This window comes from Budorcas taxicolor, chromosome 5 (genome assembly GCF_023091745.1).
Source record: "Budorcas taxicolor isolate Tak-1 chromosome 5, Takin1.1, whole genome shotgun sequence".
Taxonomy (NCBI): domain Eukaryota; kingdom Metazoa; phylum Chordata; class Mammalia; order Artiodactyla; family Bovidae; genus Budorcas; species Budorcas taxicolor.
The window spans coordinates 102,541,632-102,564,214 of NC_068914.1; the positions used below are offsets into that span (position 1 = coordinate 102,541,632).

Genomic DNA, 22,583 nt, shown 5'->3' on the forward strand with positions numbered 1-22,583 from the left:
CTAGCCCAGTGTTTCTCATGACGTACTCTGCATATAAGTAAAATAAGCAGGGTGACGATATACAACCTTGGCGTACTCCTTTCCTGATTTGGAACCAGTCTGTTGTTCCATGTCCAGTTCTAACTGTCGCTTCTTGACCTGCATACAGATTTCTCAGGAGGCAGGTCAGGTGGTCAGGTATTCCCATCTCTTTCAGAGTTTTCCACAGTTTATTGTGATCCATACAGTCAAAGGCTTTGGCATAGTCAATAAAACAGAAATGGATGTTTTTTCTGGAGTTCTCTTGCTTTTTCCATGACCCAACAGATGTTAGCAATTTGTTCTCTGGTTCCTCTGCCTTTTCTAAATCCAGCTTGAACTTCTGGAAGTTTACGGTTCATGTACCGTTGAAGCTTGGCATGGAGAATTTTGAGCATTTCCTTACTAGCATGTGAGATGAGTGCAATTGTGCGGTAGTTTGAGCATTCTTTAGCATTGCCTTTCTTTGGGATTGGAATGAAAACTGACTTTTTCATTAAGAAAAAAAAAATAAAAGAAAACTGACCTTTTGCAGGCCTGTGGCCACTGCTGAGTTTTCCAAATTTGCTGACATATTGAGTGCAGCACTTGCACAGCATCATCTTTTAGGATTTGAAATAGCTCAACTGGAATTCCATCACCTCCACTATCCTTTTTTGTAGTGATGTTTCCTAAGGCCCACTTGACTTCACATTCCAGGATGTCTAGCTCTAGATTAGTGACCACACCATCGTGATTATCTGGGTCATGAAGATCTTTTTTGTATAGTTCTTCTGTGTATTCTTGCCATCTCTTCTTAATATCTTCTGCTTCTGTTAGATCCATGCCATTTCTGTCCTTTATTGAGCCCATCTTTGCATGAAATGTTCCCTTGGTATCTCTAATTTTCTTGACGAGATCTCTAGTCTTTCCCATTCTATGTTTTCCTTTCTTTCTTTGCATTGATCGCTGAGGAAGGCTTTCTTATCTCTCCTTGCTATTCTTTGGAACTTTGCATTCAAGTGGGTATATCTTTCTTTCTCTCTTCTGCCTTTCACTTCTCTTCTTTTCACAGTTATTTGTAAGGCCTCCTCAGACTACTTTTTTTTTTCTTTTTTGTATTTCTTCTTCTTGGGGACGGTCTTGATCACTGCTTTCTGTACAATGTCACGAACCTCCATCCATAGTTCTCAGGCACTCTGTCTATCAGATCTAATCACTTGAATCTATTTGCCACTTCTACTGTATAATCATTAGGGATTTGATTGAGGTCATACCTGAATGGTCTAATGGTTTCCTCCGCTTTCTTCAGTTTAAGTCTGAATTTGGCAATAAGGAGTTCATGACCTGAGCTACAGTCAGCTCCCAGTCTTGTTTTCGCTGACTGTGTAGAGCTTCTCCATATTTGGCTGTAAAGAATATAATCATTCTGATTTCAGTATTGAACATCTGGTGATGTCCATGGGTAGAGTCTTCTCTTGTGTTGTTGGAAGGTGTTTGCTATGACCAGTGCATTCTCTTGGAAAAACTCTATTAGCCTTTGCCCTGCTTCATTTTGTAGTTCAAGGTCCAATTTGCTTGTTACTCCAGGTGTTTTTCAACTTCCTACTTTTGCATTCCAGTCCCTATAATGAAATGGACATCTGTTTTGGGTGTTAGTTCTAAGAGGTCTTGTAGGTCTTCATAGAACCATTCAACTTCAACTTCCTCAGCATTATTGGCTGGGGCATAGACTTGGATTATTGTGATATTGCATGGTTTGCCTTGGAAATGAACAGAGATCATCTATATCTAATTTATATCTCCTATTTGTTATGGTTATGTACAGTTTACTGTTTATACAGATTACAGATATCCTATTTGTTCATTTTCTCCAGAAAACTGATTAATATAAATATTGTTACCAAGAAAGATTCCAGATGAACAGAATTTTAAGGATGAGTTTGGTGAATTGATTCTGGGGTTTCTGGAATGGCTCTCCAAGCTGATTAGGTTTAAAGATGCTAACAACTTTATTTCCCATAATAAAGAGAGCCCTGATAGTCTATGGCCTGCACTATCATGTAATATATCTATATGGGATACTCTATAATAAATCTCATCCTGTATCTATACCTATTTCTAATTTGTATCTCCCATTTGTTATGGCTACGTACAGTTTACTCTTCAGGAGATAATTGGAAACTTCAAGGGAGCATTCCACCCAAAGATGAGCAAATGGTAGAAACCAGTAAATGCTGAGTGGATCAAGAAGAGATGGAAAGAATACATGGAAGGACTGTATAAAAATGATTTTAATGAGCCGGATCATGATGATGGTGTGGTTAGTCACCCAGAGCTCCAGACATTCTGGAGTGTGAAGTCAAGTGGGCCTTAAGAAGCATAGCTGTTAGTAAAGCTAGCAGATGCAATGAAATTCCATCAGAACTGTTCAAATTTCTAAAGGAGGATGCTATCAAGGTTTTGCATTCAGTATGCCAGCAAATCTGGAAGACCCAGCAGTGGCACAGGACTGGAAAAGATCAATCCTTATCCCAGTTCCCAAGAAGGGTAATACCAAAGAATGCGCTAACCATTGAATAATTGCACTCATCCCCCAGGCTAGTAAGGTCATGTTTAAAATCTTACATGCTAGGCTTCAGCATTCTGTGAACCAAGAACTTCCAGATGTCCTAGCTGCGTTTAGAAAAGAAAGACAAACTAGAGATCAAATTGCCAACATTCGCTGGATAATAGAGAAAGCAAGGGAATCTCAGAATTTCTATCTCTGTTTCATCAACTATGCTAAAGCTTCTGACTGTGTGGATCATGAAAAACTGTGGAAAGCTCTTAGAGAGATGGGACTACTAGGCCATTTTACCTGTCTCCTGAGAAACCTGTATTCTAGTCAAGAAACAACAGTTAGAACCCTGTGTGGAACTACTGATTGGTTCAAGATCAAGAAAGGAGTAGGACAGGGCTGTCTGCTCTCACCTTGTTTGTTTATATGCTGAGCACATCATGAGAAATGCCCTGCTGGATGAGTTAGAAGCCCAAATCAAGATAGGGTGGAGAAACATCAACAATCTCAGATATGCAGATGATACCACTGTAATGGCAGAAAGTGAAGAGGAGCTGAAGAACCTCTTGATGAGGGTGAAGGAGGAGAGTGAAAGAGCCATCTTCAGGCTAAATATTAAAAAAACTAAGATCATGGCATTCGGCCCTATTACTGCATTGCAAGTGGAAGGGGAAAAGGTGGAAGTAATGACAGACTTACATTTCTTGGGCTCCAAAATCACCATGAATGGTGACTGCAGCCTTGAAATCAGAAGACGATTGCTTCTTGGCAGGATAAATGATGACAAATGTAGACAGTGTGTTGAAAAGCAGAGACATTACTCTGCTGACAAAGATCTGTTTAGTCAAGGCTATGGTCTTGCCACTGATCATGTATGGTTGTGAGAGCTGGAGCGTAAAGATGGCAGAATGCCAAAGAATTGATGCCTTTGAACTGTGGTGCTGGAGAAGACTCCTGAAAATCCCTTGGACAGCAAAGAGATCAAATCTGTCAATCCTAGGGAGATTAACCCTGAATATTCACTGAAAGGACTGATGCTGAAGCTGAAGCTCCAGTATTTTGGTCATCTGATGTGCACAGATGACTCATTGGAAAATTTTCTGATGCTGGTAAAGATTGGGGGCAGAAGGAGAAGAGGGCAACAGAGGATGAGAGGGCTGGACAGCACCAGTGATGCAATGAACATGAACTTGGGCAAACTCCGGGAGATGGTGAGGGACAGGGAGGCCTGGCATGCTGCAGTCCATGGGGTCGCAGAGTAAGACATGACTGGGTGACTGAACAACAACTCTTAATAAGCCACTAAAAAGAAACAATAAGGTAAGTGACTCTGTGTTGGATATTTTTGAACATATTTTTAAAATTAAGGGACATAATGACTTTGGGTGGTTGTTCCTTAAGTCATTAATAAAAGTAGTGTGGGAAAGGATGAGTTAGGGGATTCAAATTCCCAGCTTAGGTACTGCACGTATGACCTGAGGTTTCATTTTGCTCTACAGCTTCAGGGCTGAAATTGCTGAGGGTTAACTGCAGAATCTGATCCAGCAAAAGCTGCCTCTCTTCCCCCAGTGGCAGTGGCATCTCCAGCCCCAGAGGTACTGGCCTCTCTACTCACTTTCATCTGAAGTCATAAAACAAGTCTCAACAAACTTAACAAACTGACATCACATAAAGTATCTTCTCTGACTACAGTGAGATAAAGCTAGATATCAATGAAAAGGACAATGAAAAATTTACAAATATGTGAATATTTTAAACAATGCAAAATAGACAACCAATAAGCCACAGAAGAAATCACAATGGAAATTAGAAAATACTTAGAGATGAATGTAAACCAAAACATAACTTCCAAAACTGGCTCAAGAGGCAAGATAGGCAGTGCTTAAAGGAATGTAAATACACATCAATAAAGAAGAAAGAAGAAAGGAGCCTAACCTTAACAAATTGAGAAACTAGACAAAGGAAAAATTAAACCTAAAGCATGGAGAAGTAAGATCATATAGAAGTATAAGAAAATGATAAAGATTACAACAGAGAGAAATGAAATAGAGAATAAAGTGTAGGGAAATGAATTTACTCAATCTGTGCTTGGGTCAAAGTGGAGTGGAAAATGAAATAAACAAGCAATTACAAAAACTTAAGAACCAGTTAAAAGACTGTATGGCAAGTTAGCTCAAGGAGATACCACAAAGTTCTGCAATCATTAGAATCAGTCACCCATTATTGATTTTTTAACTTTTTCCCTTTCTAAGTATAGAATTTATAGATTATGCTTGGGGAAAACATAACCTTGAAATGAATGTATATATTTCTTCAATCAATTTTTAGTTCATTCCAATTTGACATAAAACTTAAGAGTGTCACTTAAGTTATGAGAACTTCCTACAAAAACCCCACCCATGTGCTATGTCTACATTTTGTCTGTAGAAAGAAATTAGTCAAAGAACAAATTGAATCAGAGCAGTGAATAAATGCAGAATGAAAGAAAAACAGTCAGCAAGATGAAATAATGATACTTTACCCATTAAGCAAAGTCAAGGACCTTTAGTTCTTCCTGAAGGACTATAGATAATAGTCCTGAACCACATCCTTTGACCTGTTGTTCAGATACTGAAACCCCCACCATGTGGAAGAATTTAACTGTGTGCTGCTCACAAGCACATTGACCTCATATGACTCCTTAGAACCAGAGGGTTGGCAATGCTAACTCCCCATTACCATACCACCATCCAATCAGAAGAAAGTCCACAAGCTGATCATTCCTTGCTCTTTGAACCTTTACTATAAAACTCCTTACTACCCTCTTTAGGTGGGGACACCCACTTTTGAGGACAGTAATCCCCTTTACCTGAAAAAGCAATGAGCTATTTCTTTCTACTTCATCCAAAACTCTGTCTCTAAATATTTTTTTTAAAAGCCATCTTTACACTAATGTTTTTTTTTTTATTTTTTTTTGAAGGATAATTGGTTTACAGAATTTTGTTGCTTCTGTCAAATCTCAGTGTGAGTCAGCCATAGGTATACATATATCCCCTCCCACCAGTGTAGAGAAGATAAGTTTTGGTGTTAAGAGAGTGGTGATATATGGCTGTCTTAACTCTCTCCTCTCTCAATTTGTATTGTTTTATTTCTATTATGAAGCATTCTTCGGTGTTTTAAAATTTCATAGCTTCAAAAGTGTGAAGTGTATATGTTCACACTGTAATCACATTGCTAAATAATGCATTTGTATTTGAGTATGTGCATGGGTGTGTTTGTGTGTGTGTGCACTCAGTCATGTCTAATTCTTTGTGACCCCATGGACTGTAGTCTGCCAGGCTCCTCTGTCCATGGAATTTTTCTGGCAAGAATATTGGAACAGGCTGCCATTTTCTACTCCAGGGGATCTACCAGATCCAGAGATTGAACATGCATTTCTTGTGTCTCCTGAATTGGCAGGCAGATTCTTTACCACTTTGCTACCTGGGAAGCCCAAATAATACATTTTACATTTTTTTTTTTAGAATAGCCATCATTTTATTTTGTTTATTTATTTTTAATATAAATTTATTTATTTTAATTGGAGGCTAATTAGTTTACAATATTGTATTGGTTTTGCCATACATTAACATGAATCCACTACGGGTGTACATGTGTTCCCCATCCTGAACCCCTCTCCCACCTCCGTCCCCATCCCATCCCTCTGGGTCATCCCAGTGCACCAGCCCTGAGCATCGTTTATCATGCATCAAACCTGGACTGGCGATTCATTTCACACATGATAATATGCATGTTTCAATGCCATTCTCCCAAATCATCCTACCCTCTCCCTCTCCCACAGAGTCCAAAACACTGTTCTATACATCTGTGTCTCTTTTGCTGTCTCGCATACAGGGTTATCATTACCATCTTTCTAAATTCCATATATATGTATTATTATACTGTATTGGTGTTTTTCTTTCTGGCTTACTTCACTCTGTATAACAGGCTCCAGTTTCATCCACCTCATCAGAACTAATTCAAATGTATTCTTTCAATTAAAACAGCCCACTATATATTTTTATAGTTATGTTGTCATTGTTAAAAAAATGATTTATCATTATTGCTGAAGACTATTTTATGCATTAGTGTCTTAAGTGATGTCTATTAAAAAGTTATACATGTATACTTTTAAAGAGTTTTTTTGAAGTTACACTTCTATTATACTGGAGAGGCTGTGCTATATAGTTGAATAGAAATATACAGTGGAGGTGAATGCTACTGGGTGCAAATAGTATTCTCCAGCAATTACTAGCAATACATAACTTTGCTAGGTCTATTCAAGCATATTTTGTAGAAAAACACATGTAAATAAAAATTAAACTTTAAAAATAATAAAGATGGTTGCCAGTGGAGGAATGGGAATGAGAAATGGACATACAAAAGAAAAATTAAAAAAACAAAATAATGGAATGGCAATACCTAAAGATAATTATTATACAGAAAGGCCCAAGAGAAACAACTTTCAACTGTCTACACAGAAAAAAGAAATGGGAGTCATTAAACTTCAATTTTGCCATTCCTCAAAAGTTTACGTAGGAGACATGGTTTGAGAATTAGCAAACACATCTTATGTGAAAAAGTTTATTACCCTCATTGTATGCTTAGCATTGCTTTCAGTGAAAAATGTGAGAAGATTTTAAAATTAAAAGATATGTGGAACACTGTTATGAATAATTTTTTTGATTTCACAAAGTTATACTCATCTTATTCTCTGTATATGATTCTTATTCAAAGTTAGAATTTTTATAGAAGTTATCTCTCTGAAAGTTTAGTCCTTCATGTTTTGTATAGGATTTATTCAACTAATATTTCTTTAAAAAACAGTACTGATCATATTTGTCTTCACAGGGATTCATATGCACACTAAACACATAATATTAATACTTGAGACAAAATGGATGGGAAATTCATGACATTTAGGGGAAGCATAGTGTCTGTGGAAATTAGATAGCAAAGATGGCTTGCTTTCTCTGTATCCACACCCTCTGCAACGTGTGTCCCAGCTCCTTCCATGCACAAGTGATTCTGTATTTCTCCCTTGAATGTTGGTTGGTCCTGTGACTTGCTTGACTAATAGAGTGTGTGATGTAGAAGGGATATTGTGCCAAGGACTCCAGAGGCCTTGCCTGCTTCTACTCTCTCCCTTGGAGCCTCAAGATCTTACCATATGAACAATTGTTAGCTGGAAGATAAAACATCATCTGGAAGAGCTTTCATTTATCTTAGTAAGGAGTCATTCAACTTTTAAAGTTGTGAGTGAGGCCCTACCTGACAACAAGACCTAGTCATCCTTAATGACATTCATATAAAGAAATCCTGTGCTAAAGGTCTCTTGTTCAGACACATGGTTCATAGAACAGATGGTTGTTGCCCTTGCTGTGCTGACTGATATTGGGACATTTCTGTGTGTAGTTCTGTCATATATATACATCATCAAGACCATCATAAAGTTCCCTTCTGCCCAGCAAAAGAGGAAGGCCTGTTCTACCTGTTCTCACATGATATATATATATATATATATATATACACTTTTTGGATGTTTACATTTAAAGCAAGACAATGGATGCTATGACTCCATTAATATTCCCATCAGTTCAAAAATTCAATTTTTTTTCCCACACAAGATTTAATAGTTATTTTATTGCTCATAGCCAGATTAGAGTTTAGGTAAATCCCTTCTCCTAGAAATCTAATTTCATATTTTTTTGATATGAGATGTCATCTTGCAGAAAGTTTATTGTCAACAGGAGTTGAAATGGTGCAACTTGCTTATTTCAACAGGCATTGAAAGGATGGTTTTGGATCAGAGATTAAATAATAACAGTGGTATAAGAAAGTTAATATAAACAGACAATAGACCAGGGTACATTAGTTAAGTAATGAGAGTATGACATTAAGGACAAATGCTCTTTTTAAATTCATATTTTATGCTTAATTTCAACATTCTTTTACTTCTTTGAAATCAATGAAATTCTTTTGATTAAGTCAGTAAAAGCTTGTTTTACTTGCTTGTTCCTCAGGCTATATATAAGTGGGTTTAACATGGGGGCAACTGAAGTAGTAAGCACTAACACACCCTTATTAATTGCCACTTCATCTTTTGCTGAAGGTTTGACATAGATAAAGATACAACTGCCATAGGTAATAGAAACCACAATCAGGTGAGAAGAGCAGGTAGAAAAGGCCTTCATCTTTTGCTGGGTGAAAGGGAAATTTATGATGGTCTTGATGATGTATATATATGACAGAACTACACACAGAAATGTCCCAATATCAGTCAGCACAGCAAGGGCAACAACCATCTGTTCTATGAACCATGTGTCTGAACAAGAGATCTTCAGCACAGGAGAGGCATCACAGAGAAAATGATCAATGACATGATAGTCACAGAATTCCAGATTTAAGCCCAGGCAAAGTGGTGGAAATATAACCAGCCCACCTGCTATCCAACAGCAAATAACAAGTCTTCCACAGATTCTACTGTTCATGATGGTTGCATAATGTAAAGGTTTACAGATGGCCACATAGTGGTCATAGGACATGATGGCCAGGAGAGAAAATTCTGTTGCTGCAAAAAGGAAGATAAAAAATAGTTGACTGATGCAGGCATTATAGGAAATAGTTTTGTCCCCAGTTGATAAGCTGTATAAGAATCTGGGAATGCAGACTGTGGTGAATAAGGTTTCTAAAAAGGAGAAGTGTTTGAGGAAAAAGTACATGGGAGTTTTAAGGCGAGAGTCTACTATAGTGAGTATAATGATGGTCAGATTCCCAGTGACACTCAATAAGTAGGACACAAGCAGAAATATAAAAATCAGAACCTGCATTGGAGGGTCATCTGTCAGTCCCTGGAGTATGAATGTAGGTAATGATGTATGGTTTCTCATTGCTGACTTGTACTTCTTCTCAAACTCCTCACAAAGTCAAGTGACATTGGACTGAGAAAACTTGTATGAAATTAAGAAGCCATGGACATTGGGTAGAAAAGAAAATCCAATCAATGCAATGGATATTCATTTTATTCTTTTACTTGACAATGACCGATCATAACTCTGGGATTATCAAGTCTTTTAATGTGTGTTATGTTTATAAGTATCTTCAATATCATGGTTTTCTGAAATGTTTGTTCTCCTGTCCATATGTTTAGATCTCCTTGCATGCTCTCGAATCTCTATTTCTCAATTCACCTAAACCTTCTCTTCTACTGTCTGAAATGTATTTAGCTATAGAAATAGAAAGGATCATCTGTGTGACATGATTTTTTGTTTATTACAGTGTTATTTTTCTCTTATTAATTCTTTACTACTCTCAAGTTTGAATGAACTCACAAGCTGCTTAAAATTTTGGTTCCTGTTAAAAGCAAATAAATGGCTGAGTTTGACATTTTATACGGAGTCTATATGCCATGTGTTCAGTATTTGAATGTTTTCTGTTACTGCAATGACCAAAAAAGTTATTTCATTATATATATTTTGGTATCAGATGCGTCATCCAAATAACACTGATACTTTTCCATTTTGCTATTTATCTTGAAGTTTCTATATCAATACCCAATTTCCCCTTCATTTTAACTCTGGTAGAATTAGCATTTAATGAGTACTACATAAACAAGTAGTCATATACATATACAGTCAGAAAAAACAAGACTGGGAGTTGACTGCAGCTTAGATCACGAACTCCTTATTGCCATATTCAGATTTAAATTGAAGAAAGTGGGGAAAACCACTAGACCATGCAGGTATGACTTAAATCAAATCCCTTATGACTATACAGTGGAAGTGAGAAACAGATTTAAGGAACTAGATCTGATAGACAGAGTGCCTGATGAACTATGGACGGAGGTTCATGACATTGTACAGGAGACAGAAATCAAGATCATCCCCCAAAAAAAGAAATGCAAAAAAGGAAAATGGCAGTCTGAGGAGGCCTTACAAATAGCTGTGATAAGAAGAGAAGTGAAAAGCAAAGGAGAAAAGGAAATATATACCTATTTGAATACAGAGTTCCAAAGAATAGCAAGGAGAGATTAAAAAAAGCCTTCCTCAGGGATCAGTGCAAAGAAACAGAGGAAAATAATAGAATGGGAAAGACTAGAGATCTCTTCAAGAAAATTAGAGATACCAAGGGAACATTTCATGCAAAGATGGGCTCAATAAAGGACAGAAATGGCATGGACCTAACAGAAGCAGAAGATATTAAGAGGTGGCAAGAATATAAAAAAAAGATCTTCATGACCCAGATAATCACGATGGTGATATCACTCACACTCACCTAGAGCCAGACATCCTGGAATGTGAAGTCAAGTGGGCCTTAGGAAGCATCTGAACAAAGCTAGTGGAGGTGATGGATTTCCAGTTGAGCTATTTCAAATCCTAAAAGATGATGCTGTGAAAGTGCTGCACTCAATATGTCAGCAAATTTGGAAAACTCAACAGTAGCCACAGGACTGGAAAAGGTCAGTTTTCATTCCAATCCCAAAGAAAGGCAATGCCAAAGAATGCTCAAACTACCACACAACTGCACTCATCTCGCATGCTAATAAAGTAATGCTCAAAATTCTCCAAGCTAGGCTTCAGCAATACATGAACCATGAACTTCCAGATGTTCAAGCTGGTTTTAGAAAAGGTAGAGGAACCAGAGATCAAATTGCCAACATCCGCTGGATCATGGAAAAAGCAAGAGAGTTCCAGAAAAAAACATCTATTTCTGCTTTATTGACTATGTCAAAGCCTTTGACTGTGTGGATCACAATAAACTGTGGAAAATTCTGAAAGAGATGGGAATACCAGACCACCTGACCTGTCTCTTGAGAAACCTATATGCAGGTCAGGAAGCAACAGTTAGAACTGGACATGGGACAACAGACTGGTTCCAAATAGGAAAAGGAGTACGTCAAGGCTGTATATTGTCACCCTGCTTATTTAACTTCTATGCAGAGTACATCATGAGAGACGCTGGGCTGGATGAAGCACATGCTGGAATCCAGATTGCCAGGAGAAGTGTCAATAACCTCAGTTATGAAGATGACACCACCATTATGCCAGAAAGTGAAGAACTTTAAAGAGCCTCTTGATAAGAGTGAAAGAGGAGAGTGAAAAAGTTGGCTTATAGCTCAACATTCAGAAAGTGAAGATCATGGCATTTGGTCCTATCACTTCATGGGAAATAGATGGGGAAACAGTGGAAACAGTGGCTGACTTTATTTGTTGGGGCTCCAAAATCACTGCAGATGGTGATTGCAGCCATGAAATTACAAGATGCTTACTCCTTGGAAGGAAAGTTATGACCAACCTAGACAGCATATTAAAAAGCAGAGATATTACTCTGCCAACAAAGGTCATCTGGTTAAGGCTATGGCTTTTCCAGTAGTCATTTATGGATGTGAGAGTTGGCCTATAAAGAAAGCTGGACGCTGAAGAATTGATGCTTTTGAGCTGTGGTGTTGGAGAAGACTCTTGAGAATCCCTTGGACTGCAAGGAGGTCCAACCAGTCCATCCTAAAGGAGATCAAGTCTGGGTATTCATTGGAAGGACTGATGTTGAAGCTGAAACTCCAATACTTTGGCCACCTGATGCGAAGAGCTGACTCATTTGAAAAGACCCTGACACTGGGAAAGATTGACGGCAGGAGAAGGGGACGACAGAGGATAAGATGGTTGGATGGCATCACTGACTCAATGGACATGGATTGGGGTGAACTCTGGGTGTTTATGACACACAGGGAGGCCTGGCGAGCTGGGGTCGCATAGAGTTGAACATGACTGAGTGACTGAACTGAACATAAATAAGTTACCTGCTGCTGTATGAGGTTAAGAAATTATTATAAGCAACTGAACAAACCCATCCTGAGTAATTTAACCTCATTTGTTTGTATTATCATGGTCACGAAGGACGAGGGGATACAGGATGAGACACAAGTTGGAGACCAAGGATAAATGAGAATTCCTTTTCAATTATTTACCTTGAATTGGATCCTGCAACAGAGAAATGACATCAGAGGAAAAACTGGGAAAATCCGAGTAAAATCTGTACTTAATCTAATGAATTTATTTTAATTTTACTTAATTATCTTTTTCGAGAATCTTTGTCTCTTCTGAGACTCTCTCATCTCTGTGCTTCTGTGGACTTGCCTGCCAAAGCTGGGTCATCTGGTGCTCCATTCAGGCTGAGTCCATGGGCACTGGGAACTCTTGGGAGCAGACAGTGGGACGCAGAGCGTGCATGCAGACTCAAGACAGCGATGGAGGAGGCACCCTCACTGCCTGCCTGGCCTTGCCATGACCGAGACCCACCGTGAAATCTGTATTTCAGTTCTTAGTATTTGCATACAGTATACATTCTTTAGTGATAATAATTATACTGTGATTATGCAGGATGCTTCCAATAGGGAGAGCTAGGTGAAGGATATCTGGGAACTGGCTCCACTATTTTGTCAACACTTCTTTAAGTACAAAAGTTTTCATAATTAAAAAATTTACCAAATAGAAATAAAAAAGAAAACTGAAAAGCGAACAGCAGTTGCAGAGCACTTTTTATCATTCTGGCAGTATGTTGGGGGCAGCTCTTCACATGCATCATTTGCCTGGTAAAATAGCTACCAATCCTTTGTGCTTCTTCAGCAATATTTTTGTGGTGATGTTCATTTTATGCCATCTGTGAATATATAGGATATTCATTGAAATTAATTTTATAGTTAAATTATGGCTTAATGTTAATCATAAATGTGTGAATTGCATGGATTTTGTCTATACCTTATAAGGCAAAATTATAATATTGACTAATAGGACTTGAAGTGCTTGCAGTTTTTGACCCATTGATAACACACTCCTGTGATGAGGATGTTCGTGTTTAGAAAGGAATGTTACCTATGAAGCAACTCTTCAGAGTGCTTCCACCAAAGAACGACCTTTGCTTTCCACAAACCAAAATGACATCTCTCTACAAGTTTAAGTGAAGTCTGTTTCCTGATACAGCTCTGTTCATTACCAGCTTTCCAACCCTTCTTTTCCCTTCACTAAACTGATACTGATACCTGCAAGTTTAGCAAGTTTTGGCTAGTGTACTTCCTACAAAAACATTTCTTGAAACTTCGTTGTGTAAATTCTCTGCTTCTCTTTTTCCCCTCTAGCCCCCTATACTTCTCTGTTACAACTAAACATGTGAATGTAATTTTATTGAGACTAGGCTCTGTCTTGTTCCTCGAGATTTCACAGCAGTTAACCCCATTCAACATTTATTGAAAGCTCAATAAATATGTTATTGTAAAATTCATAAATTTTTATGTACTCTTCTGACTCAGACCAAGAAGTCTGTTTTTTCATATAGTGAAATTTCCATTCTCTTTTATGATACATTCTTTAAGTATGTAATTCCACTTGAGGTTCCCCAATTTTTTTCTAACAAAGAGTTGATTAGATTCTTTTGTATTTTAGCTTGAGTTATAAATGATCTAAAAATACACATACTTAATACACACCATATATAATCACAGTTGTCCATTCTCATTTTAAAAATGAGGTTGTCAAATATAAAAATCATTCTTTGCTACTTGGCAGCATAATAAAAGCCTTCTGTCATATTTAGTCCTGGACTAAATGAAAAAGTTATTGACCAGAAAGTACTATATATTTGGCCTTCTCTCTGATAACTTACATCGCAGCTAAGTCAAATATTTCCTATCCTTCAGTCATTGTCAGGATACCTTGTCACCTTCCTATGTTGCTAAATCAAAAGATAACATCTGCCTTAGAAGCTTCAATTAAATGGTTACTTGGAGTTTCACCTGGTTGTTTTAAAAAGTTCTTTCCTAATCACTAAGAAAGTTGGATATAAGCTCCCACTCTTGCCTAGTCCCACAGTTCAGCCTAAACTAGGCTTCCATTACAAGGAAGTACTGGGCATGTTTTGCCTAAAAGTTAACCTCCTCGCCTCAACACCAGGTTAAAGGTCATAAAGGGGCCACCAGAGCATTTCTGGTGGTGGGACAGGAATGAACTGTCTCTGCAGCCCAGGTACCTCCCCTCAGTCCTGTCAGCACAACTCCAGGTTATCTGACTCCCTACCAACCACCACAGTCAGCCCGTGTGTACTGAGGACAGAGACTAATTTTTTCGTGCAAAAATACCACTATTTTCTTCTGCTACTCATAGTCAGCCTTTTTAAAAATACTCTCATGAAATTAATTGACGCTGATATTGATACAGATATTAAAAAACTGGGTTCCCATTAATATGTCTAAGACTATTAGAGAATTTGGTCACCAACTGATGAAACATAAGCATATAAATCACTCAGTGGGGATACAGTTCACATAATTTATATACAGTTTTTGTTTAAAATGAGAGTGAGTGTCCTTCTAAAATTCCCCTTCATTTAGATGAAATTCATCATATCGATACGTAAAAACAGCTAATCAATGAGTCTCCTGTAATTACTACTCATATTGAGAAGCCACACTTCATAAGGGTAGTTGAAACCTTTCATAAAATATTAAAATGACAAATCATATCGGTTATTTTTGTAGAAATACTTTCCTCGGAGGAAACTATTGTTCTAGTGTTCAGAAAAGGGAAAGAAAATGATTAAAAAAATAGTTCTCTGATAGTCATAACCTCAGATGTCCACTGAATCCGAAAGTTGCAAATGGTGAAAAAAGTTATCCAGGAAGATCTTATGGTGGGGAGAGAGGTGGGGAGAGATGTAGGTGGTCTCTGACCATTCTTAGGAGCACAGACTCCTACTCACAGAGGGCTCTGAAGTTGGAGTGTTATCACTGTCATCCTCCATCCACACAAGATGATTTTCTCAATAGAAAACCTACCTCCCAATGAGCCCTGGAAGTCTACTCTGGAACTGCAAAACTAACAATTGTTTAAATGGCTAAGTAGGGATCTCCTTCTGTTGTTGGGAAAGTTGATATTCTGTTATTTCTGGCAGAGGACATATTTCTAAACTGGCAGAATTTCCCCTTTAAAAAAATTGACCTAATCTTTAATTAAGTGAAACAAAGAAACATATTCTTGGTGGTCCTGTCTTAAACATTACTAATGAATCTCTTGTGTAATAGATTCTGGGGACTGAGCAGGAAACACAGACCTGGGGAAAATGTCCTCAGAGAGGTACCTGTAAATCACATTAACATTGGAAGAGTCCAGGTTCATGCCATGATTAGTATCAGATTACAAGACAAAAGGCAGCCTTCTGTTATTTTATTTCAATATTATGCCAGGAATTTATAAGATGATAAAGACAATTTTTTCAATTTGTTAATCCTGTAAAAATGTGATTGGTGGTTAGCATCAGTATAAGTAGAGAATGGCAACACACTCCACTTTCTTTTTTTTAAATATAAATTTATTTATTTTAATTGGAGGTTAATTACTTTACAATATTGTATTGGTTTTGTCATACATCAACATGAATCCACCATAGGTATACACGGGTTCCCCATACTGAACCCCCCTCCCTCCTCCCTCCCAGTAGCATCCCTCTTTCTTGGAAAATTCGATGGACAGAGGAGCCTGGCGGGCTACAGTCCATGGGGTCACTAAGAGTCAGACATGACTGAGTGACTAACACTTTCACTTTCAAGTATTCTGGTAATAATAGAGAAAAAAATCTGTTATCAAAAGAAAAGGAAATGTGATAACTTATTGTTGATAGTTTTAAAATTACTTCCCAGATCTTTATAATTCTTTTGTTTTTACATTTCATGGGACCTTTTGTTTTATTTTATTTTTTTAATTTTTATTTTTACTTTATTTTACTTTGCAATACTGTATTGGTTTTGCCATACATTGACATGAATCCACCACGGGTGTACATGCGATCCCAAACATGAACCCCCCTCCCACCTCCCTCCCCACAACATCCCTCTGGGTCATCCCCATGGGAGTTGATTTACAATATTGTGTTAATTTCTGCCTTACAGAAATTCAGTTATACATGCACATACATTCTTTTTACATTCTTTAAAATTTTTTTTTAAATTTTACTTTATTTTACTTACAATGCTGTATTGGTTTTGCCATACATCAACATGAATCCGCCACAGGTGTACACGTGTTCCCAATCCTGAGCCCCCCTCCCACCTCCCTCCCCATACCATCTCTATGGGTCATCCCAGTGCCCCAGTCCCAAGCATCCTGTATCCTGCATTGAACCTAGACTGGCGATTCGTTTCTTATATGATATTATACATGTTTCAATGCCATTCTCCCAAATCATCCCACCCTCTCCCTCTCCCACAGAGTCCAAAAGACTGTCTGTTACAGTTTATCACAGGAAACTGAGTATATTTCCTGCAATATACTGTAGGACCTTGTTGTTTATCCATTCTACATATACTAGTTTCCACCTGCAAACCTCAAATTACCACTCCATGTGTCCTCCACTGTATCGTCTTTTGGCAGCTACTGGTCTGTTCTCCATGCCTGTGAATCTGTTTCTGTTTTGTAGATAAGTTCATTTGTGACATAGTTTAGGTTCCACATATAAGTAATATCAAATGGTGTTTGTCTTTCTCTGAGTTACTTCACTTGGTATATTAATTTCTAGTTGCATCCATGTTGCTGAAAATGGCATTATTTAGTTCTTTTTATGGCTGAGTAATATTTCATTGTATATATGTACCACATCTTCTTTATCCACTCATTTTTGATGGACATTTAGGTTGTTTATCATGGCCCATTGTATTTCTTTACTTATTTATGGTATTCTATTTCATTAACATTTTCAATACATATTTTTGAATATGGTTACATATATTTTATATTTATTCATGTTCATATAACTTATATTTAGTTTGCTTTATAAGCACATTTAATAATGCTTTCTCTATGATTTGATTCTAATATATCTATGTGTCATTTTCTTCAAATATCACTTCTATGAGTTCATTGAGCTTCTTAATATACAAATTTACTTTGTTCCCAATATTTGGAACTGCCCACTCCAGTATTCTGGCCTAGATAATTCCATGGATCCATCTTTAATTATCAACATACAGAGATTTCTAATATTTTTAATGACTAAATTTATATAACTTTAATCTTTCTTTAATAATTAGTACCATTTAATAATTAGTAAGTTTAGAATCTTATTTATATTTCTTCTATTTATGATAAAAAATATTGCTCTAAAGTTTCTATATAAATATTTTTGCATATAACCACTTATATACATGACATTCTTAGTTTTAGGTAGAAACATTTTTACACTTGTATGACTTTGATATATAGTTTTTACCAGATGTGTTAAAAATATTTGTAGTCTCAATGTGGGAAAATAAATTATTAAAATGAATGTGATTTGGTGGATAACCTTCTTAGATTGTTTTAGAAAATATCTCAGCATTTTTCTTTGTACCAGAAAGAGTTCTTTCAACTACAGAAAAATAGATGATCAGTAGACAGTTCAGTTCACAATTTTGTTTGCCTTAGTCTAAGAGGACATCTGTAGAGGGTCCTGGGAAGAATTTCCTCCAATAACAATTATAGGAATCAGAAAATAACAAATGAAAAGCCAACTCCACTGCAGCAACGACAACCCTCTCCACCGCTGAGAGGGTGAGAGAGACCTTAAGAAAAAAAAACTAGGGGTGTGTACGTAGACACAATTCCAAATAAACTGGCCCAAACCTCACTGAATTCTTTTTCTTCTTTTGTACACTACAACACTATCACTTTTCTTTTTTTTTACAATTTCTAAAACACACATTAATTTATTCTGTCAACACTTATTGAGAACTTATTCTATATTCTGTACCCTATGTCTCTTCAGGTAATGGTGGCTTTGTCCAAAAATGAAAGGCTGCTTTTATGTGAATGCAGGGCAGACTGCAACTTGTGATGACTCAGCCAAATAGCACTTGAGAGACACTGTCCAACTTCAGGGACAATGTCTTATATTTATGGCACATGAAAGAATTTAGCCAAATGATGGGCATTTCATACAGGTGGCCTTACCTAGAATTCAGTAGCCATAGGGCGAACACTCCTGTGGCTTGAGTATGAATTACACATATACACATTTGGGAGTTGCAAATAAGTCTATTTTTTTTTCCAGGGAAGATTGGGATGAAATTAAAGATTTATAGGAATTTTTGTGCTGAAAAAAATTTTCTATTAAGTGGCAAAGCAATTGAGTTTCCCATTTGTTATAAAACACTGAAATGGTTCTAACTTTAGTTAGTGTGAGCTCTGGGCTTCCCTGGTAGCTAAGACAGTAAAGAATCCACTTGCAATGCAGAAGATCTGAGTTCAGTCTCAAGATCCTCTGAAGAAGGGAATGGCTGCCCATTCCAGTATTCTTGCTTGGAGAATCCCATGGACAGAGGAGCCTGGCAGGGTCACATGAAAGGCAGACGTGACTGAGCAACTAAGCATGCACACATAGGAGCTCCAGGTAAACAAAATAGACAAATTCTCAAATTCTCAGAATTCCCAAATTCTCGTCTTTTCAAAGTCTATTTTGAAGTGAATTCACTGGCCAAAGGGAAGATATAGGGGGATGGACTAGTTGGATTCTTTTAGCTAGTCAAGTTTAAGAGTTACTCCTGGAAGACATCTGGGAAGATGAAGAGAAAAACAGCTGCTGAGCAAACTGCCTCTCATTATTTCTTCCCAAATAATACAAAAATGGCAAAGTGAATTCTACACCATAAGTGGACAAGCATTTTCTGCAAAAGGTCAGATAGTAAACATTTTCACCTTTTTGGGCCCTGAAGGAGTCTGTTAAATACTCAACTCTGCCATTAAAAGTAGCTGTAGATATTATGCAAATAGTGAGAATATACGATCTTTTTTAATAAGAACCAGTGCGGATAGAGTCTACTCTCAGGACTTAAGATTCTGTCTCTTGCTCCAGAATGTGGACCTTACTCCTAAGCAGCTTTCCCAGTGTTCAACTGGAATCCTATCATTGAGGAGATATTTATTTACAAGGGCTGTTTACTTTGGCTGGGCCAGAACTCCAAGCCCAATGACTGCTTGGCCTCTACTATCTCTGTCGAACGCTCAGCATTATCACTGGTGAACATGGATTACACTTTCCCTACATGTATTTAGTCAGTTTCTCAGCCAAGGACACAAAGGGAACTCGTGTCCAGATTCCAGTTCAATGCAGCCCTGACTGGAGGATACTGACCATTTCTTTTTTTTTTTTTAATATTGATATTTTTTTTAACCATTTCAACTGATCTGATCTTTGCCAACTAAACTCAGAGAGACAGTCATGTTGAGCTTAGTCTCTGTCTCATAGTGTGGACTGAACTAGTGCTAATTGTGGACTTCATTTACTTAATTTCCCTTTTCTAAAGGGAAATTTGAGCTGCTTGCCAAAAATTTTCTCATATACTCGATTCAGTTTCATGATTATTTAAGAAAGGAAATATGGTTTCAAACTCCTTTTCTGACAGAGATGGAAGCAAAAGTACTAATTTTTGTTTTATTCTTTTTGTTTTTATGTGTGCATGTGTGTATGAGTGCTAACATGCTATTGTTATGCAGATGTGGTCTAACATTTTCACCTGTTTCTTGAAGCAAACTCTCTTGTATCTTTTTTGGATCATTTTTGTTTTCAGATGCTTGATATTTATTTTCATGTTTGGTTTACAATATGATTTAGTTGACAAGCCTATTTTGAGTTCTTTTATTTTAATGTTTGTCTTGTTAGTACTTTAAACAAAGACGAGATATTTCTTTCTATATGTCACATGTTTCTTTCAGTATATTTATTGAGTGTGATTGTGAAAATTCCTCACTTGCGTCTGCCTCTTTCTGATCTTATGGACCGCAGAGCCCAGCAGGCTCCTATGTTCATGGAATGTTTCTGGCAAGAATATTGGAGTGGGTTGCCATTTCCTTCTCCAGAGTATATTAATGATACATATGCAAATTAAAGAAGTCCAGCAAAACTATTGTTCTGAAAATTTCCCAGGAATCATAGATACTATATTTAACATGGCATGCAATTCTTTTTTTGAATAATGTTAGAAAAACAGTGAGAAATGAAGGAAGATTTTGCTTCTGAGAAAGAAATTCTCATGTTCTTTTGAGGACAAATCATTTTGATTGAGATTAAAGAGAGGGATAAATGATTTGTTCTAAGTAGTTTCACAATTAGGATTTCCAGAGAAAAATGTTTAAGCAAGCAATACACTATTTTTATCTGATGGTTTAAATCCAGTATCCTCTTAATTGTGTAAGAAAAGTGCAGTTTTTTTGATTATGTCATTGACAGCTTGTTTCACCTGTTTGTTCCTCAAAGTGTAAATAAAAGGGTTCAACAGCGGGGCAACAGATGTAGTGAGCACAGACACCCCTTTGTTAATGTCCACTTCTTCTTTGGCTGAAGGCTTGATGTAGATAAAAATACAGCTGCCATAGGTAATGGAAACAACAATCATGTGAGAAGAACAAGTGGAAAAAGCTTTTCTTCTCTGTGATGCAGAGGGAAATCTTAGAATTGTCCTGATGATATACACGTAAGAAAGAACAACCCCTATCAATGTAATGATGAATGTCACCACTGCACAAATTATAACCATCTGTTCAATGAACCATGTATCTGAGCATGAGATCTTAAAAAGAGGAGCTGCATCACAGCCAAAATGATCAATGGCATTGGAGTCACAGAATTCTAGCTGGAGGCCCATACTGAGTGGTGTGATGATGATCATCAGCCCAGAGATCCAGCAGCAGAGCACAAGGATGGTGCAGACTCTGCCATTCATGATGGTCATGTAATGAAGGGGTTTACAGATGGCCACGTATCGGTCATAGGACATGGCTGCCAGGAGAAAAAACTCTGTGGCCCCAAAAAGTCCAATGAAAAATATTTGACTAGCACAGGCGTTATAAGTAATGGTATTGTCCCCACTTGATATGCTATACAGGAATCTAGGAATACAGACCGTTGTGAATGAGATTTCTAAGAAGGAGAAGTTTCTGAGAAAAAAATACATAGGTGTTTTAAGATGAGAATCTAGGGATGTTAGAATGATAATAGTCAGATTTCCAGTAATGCTCAGCACGTAAGTAAGAAACAAGAAGACAAAAATCAGAACTTGCAGCTGTGGGTCCTCTGTAAATCCCAACAAGATGAATGTTGTTATGACTGTGCGATTTCTCATTACCACTTTTGATGTTTTAGGTAATCTACATGTAAAAAGTCAAAGAGAAGGTATCCAAATAGATTTAAAAAAATAATTAAAAAAAACCAATGGAATGGAAAACAGAAACAAGAGACAAATGAATATAATCAAAAGCTGATTCTTGGAGAGGTAATAACATTGATAAAATTGTCATTGAGACTGATCTTGAAAGAAAAAAAGACAGAATTTATCAGAAATGTGAGGTATAGCATCATTATAAACTATACAGCTATTGAAAAGATAAAAATGTCATGTTTTGAAGAAAATCTGCTAAATGGATTCAGCAACTTGAATGAATGAATGAATTCTATGAAAAATACAATCTACTAAATTTAATGCAAGATTAAATACCTAACCTATATAGTTCTATTTTTAACATTAAAGTAAACAAGTGGAAAGTAAAAGTGTTAGTCACACAATCGTGTCAACTCTTTGCAATCCCATGGACTGTAACCCACCAGCCTTCTCTGTTCATGAAAGTCTCCAGGTAAGAATACTGGAGTGAGTAGCCGTTCTCTTCTCCAGGGGGTATTCCCAATCCAGGGATAGAACCCAGATCTTCTGCTTTGCAGGCAGATTCTTTAACATCTGAGTCACTAGAGAAGCCCAAAGTAACCAAATACATATTCAAATTATTCTACAAAGAGAACTGCAGCCTCAGATGGCTTAATTGTAGATTCCTACCAAACATTTAAAAACAAACAGGAAAATACCATACTATACAAATCCTTTGAAACATCTGTTGAAAGCAAAATCCATAACATATACTGATGGAATTGACACTGTATAGAGACAAAATATGATAACCATAATGAAAAGGAGAAGAGTAAAGGGTAACAATTTTTTTCTGTT

At 37.0% G+C, this 22,583-nt stretch overlaps 2 protein-coding genes across 2 annotated transcripts; both read right to left on the minus strand.

Annotated features, from left to right (window-relative positions):
- Positions 1–8,526: 8,526 nt before the first annotated feature.
- LOC128047764 (olfactory receptor 6C2-like) lies at positions 8,527–9,465 on the minus strand. The gene has a single exon (XM_052640131.1). It carries the CDS (start codon positions 9,463–9,465, stop codon positions 8,527–8,529), a length of 939 nt encoding a protein of 312 aa, XP_052496091.1.
- Positions 9,466–20,771: 11,306 nt separating this feature from the next.
- LOC128047360 (olfactory receptor 6C2-like) lies at positions 20,772–21,713 on the minus strand. The gene has a single exon (XM_052639514.1). The coding sequence runs from the start codon at positions 21,708–21,710 to the stop codon at positions 20,772–20,774; it is 939 nt and encodes a 312-aa protein (XP_052495474.1). The 5' UTR covers positions 21,711–21,713.
- Positions 21,714–22,583: the final 870 nt, after the last annotated feature.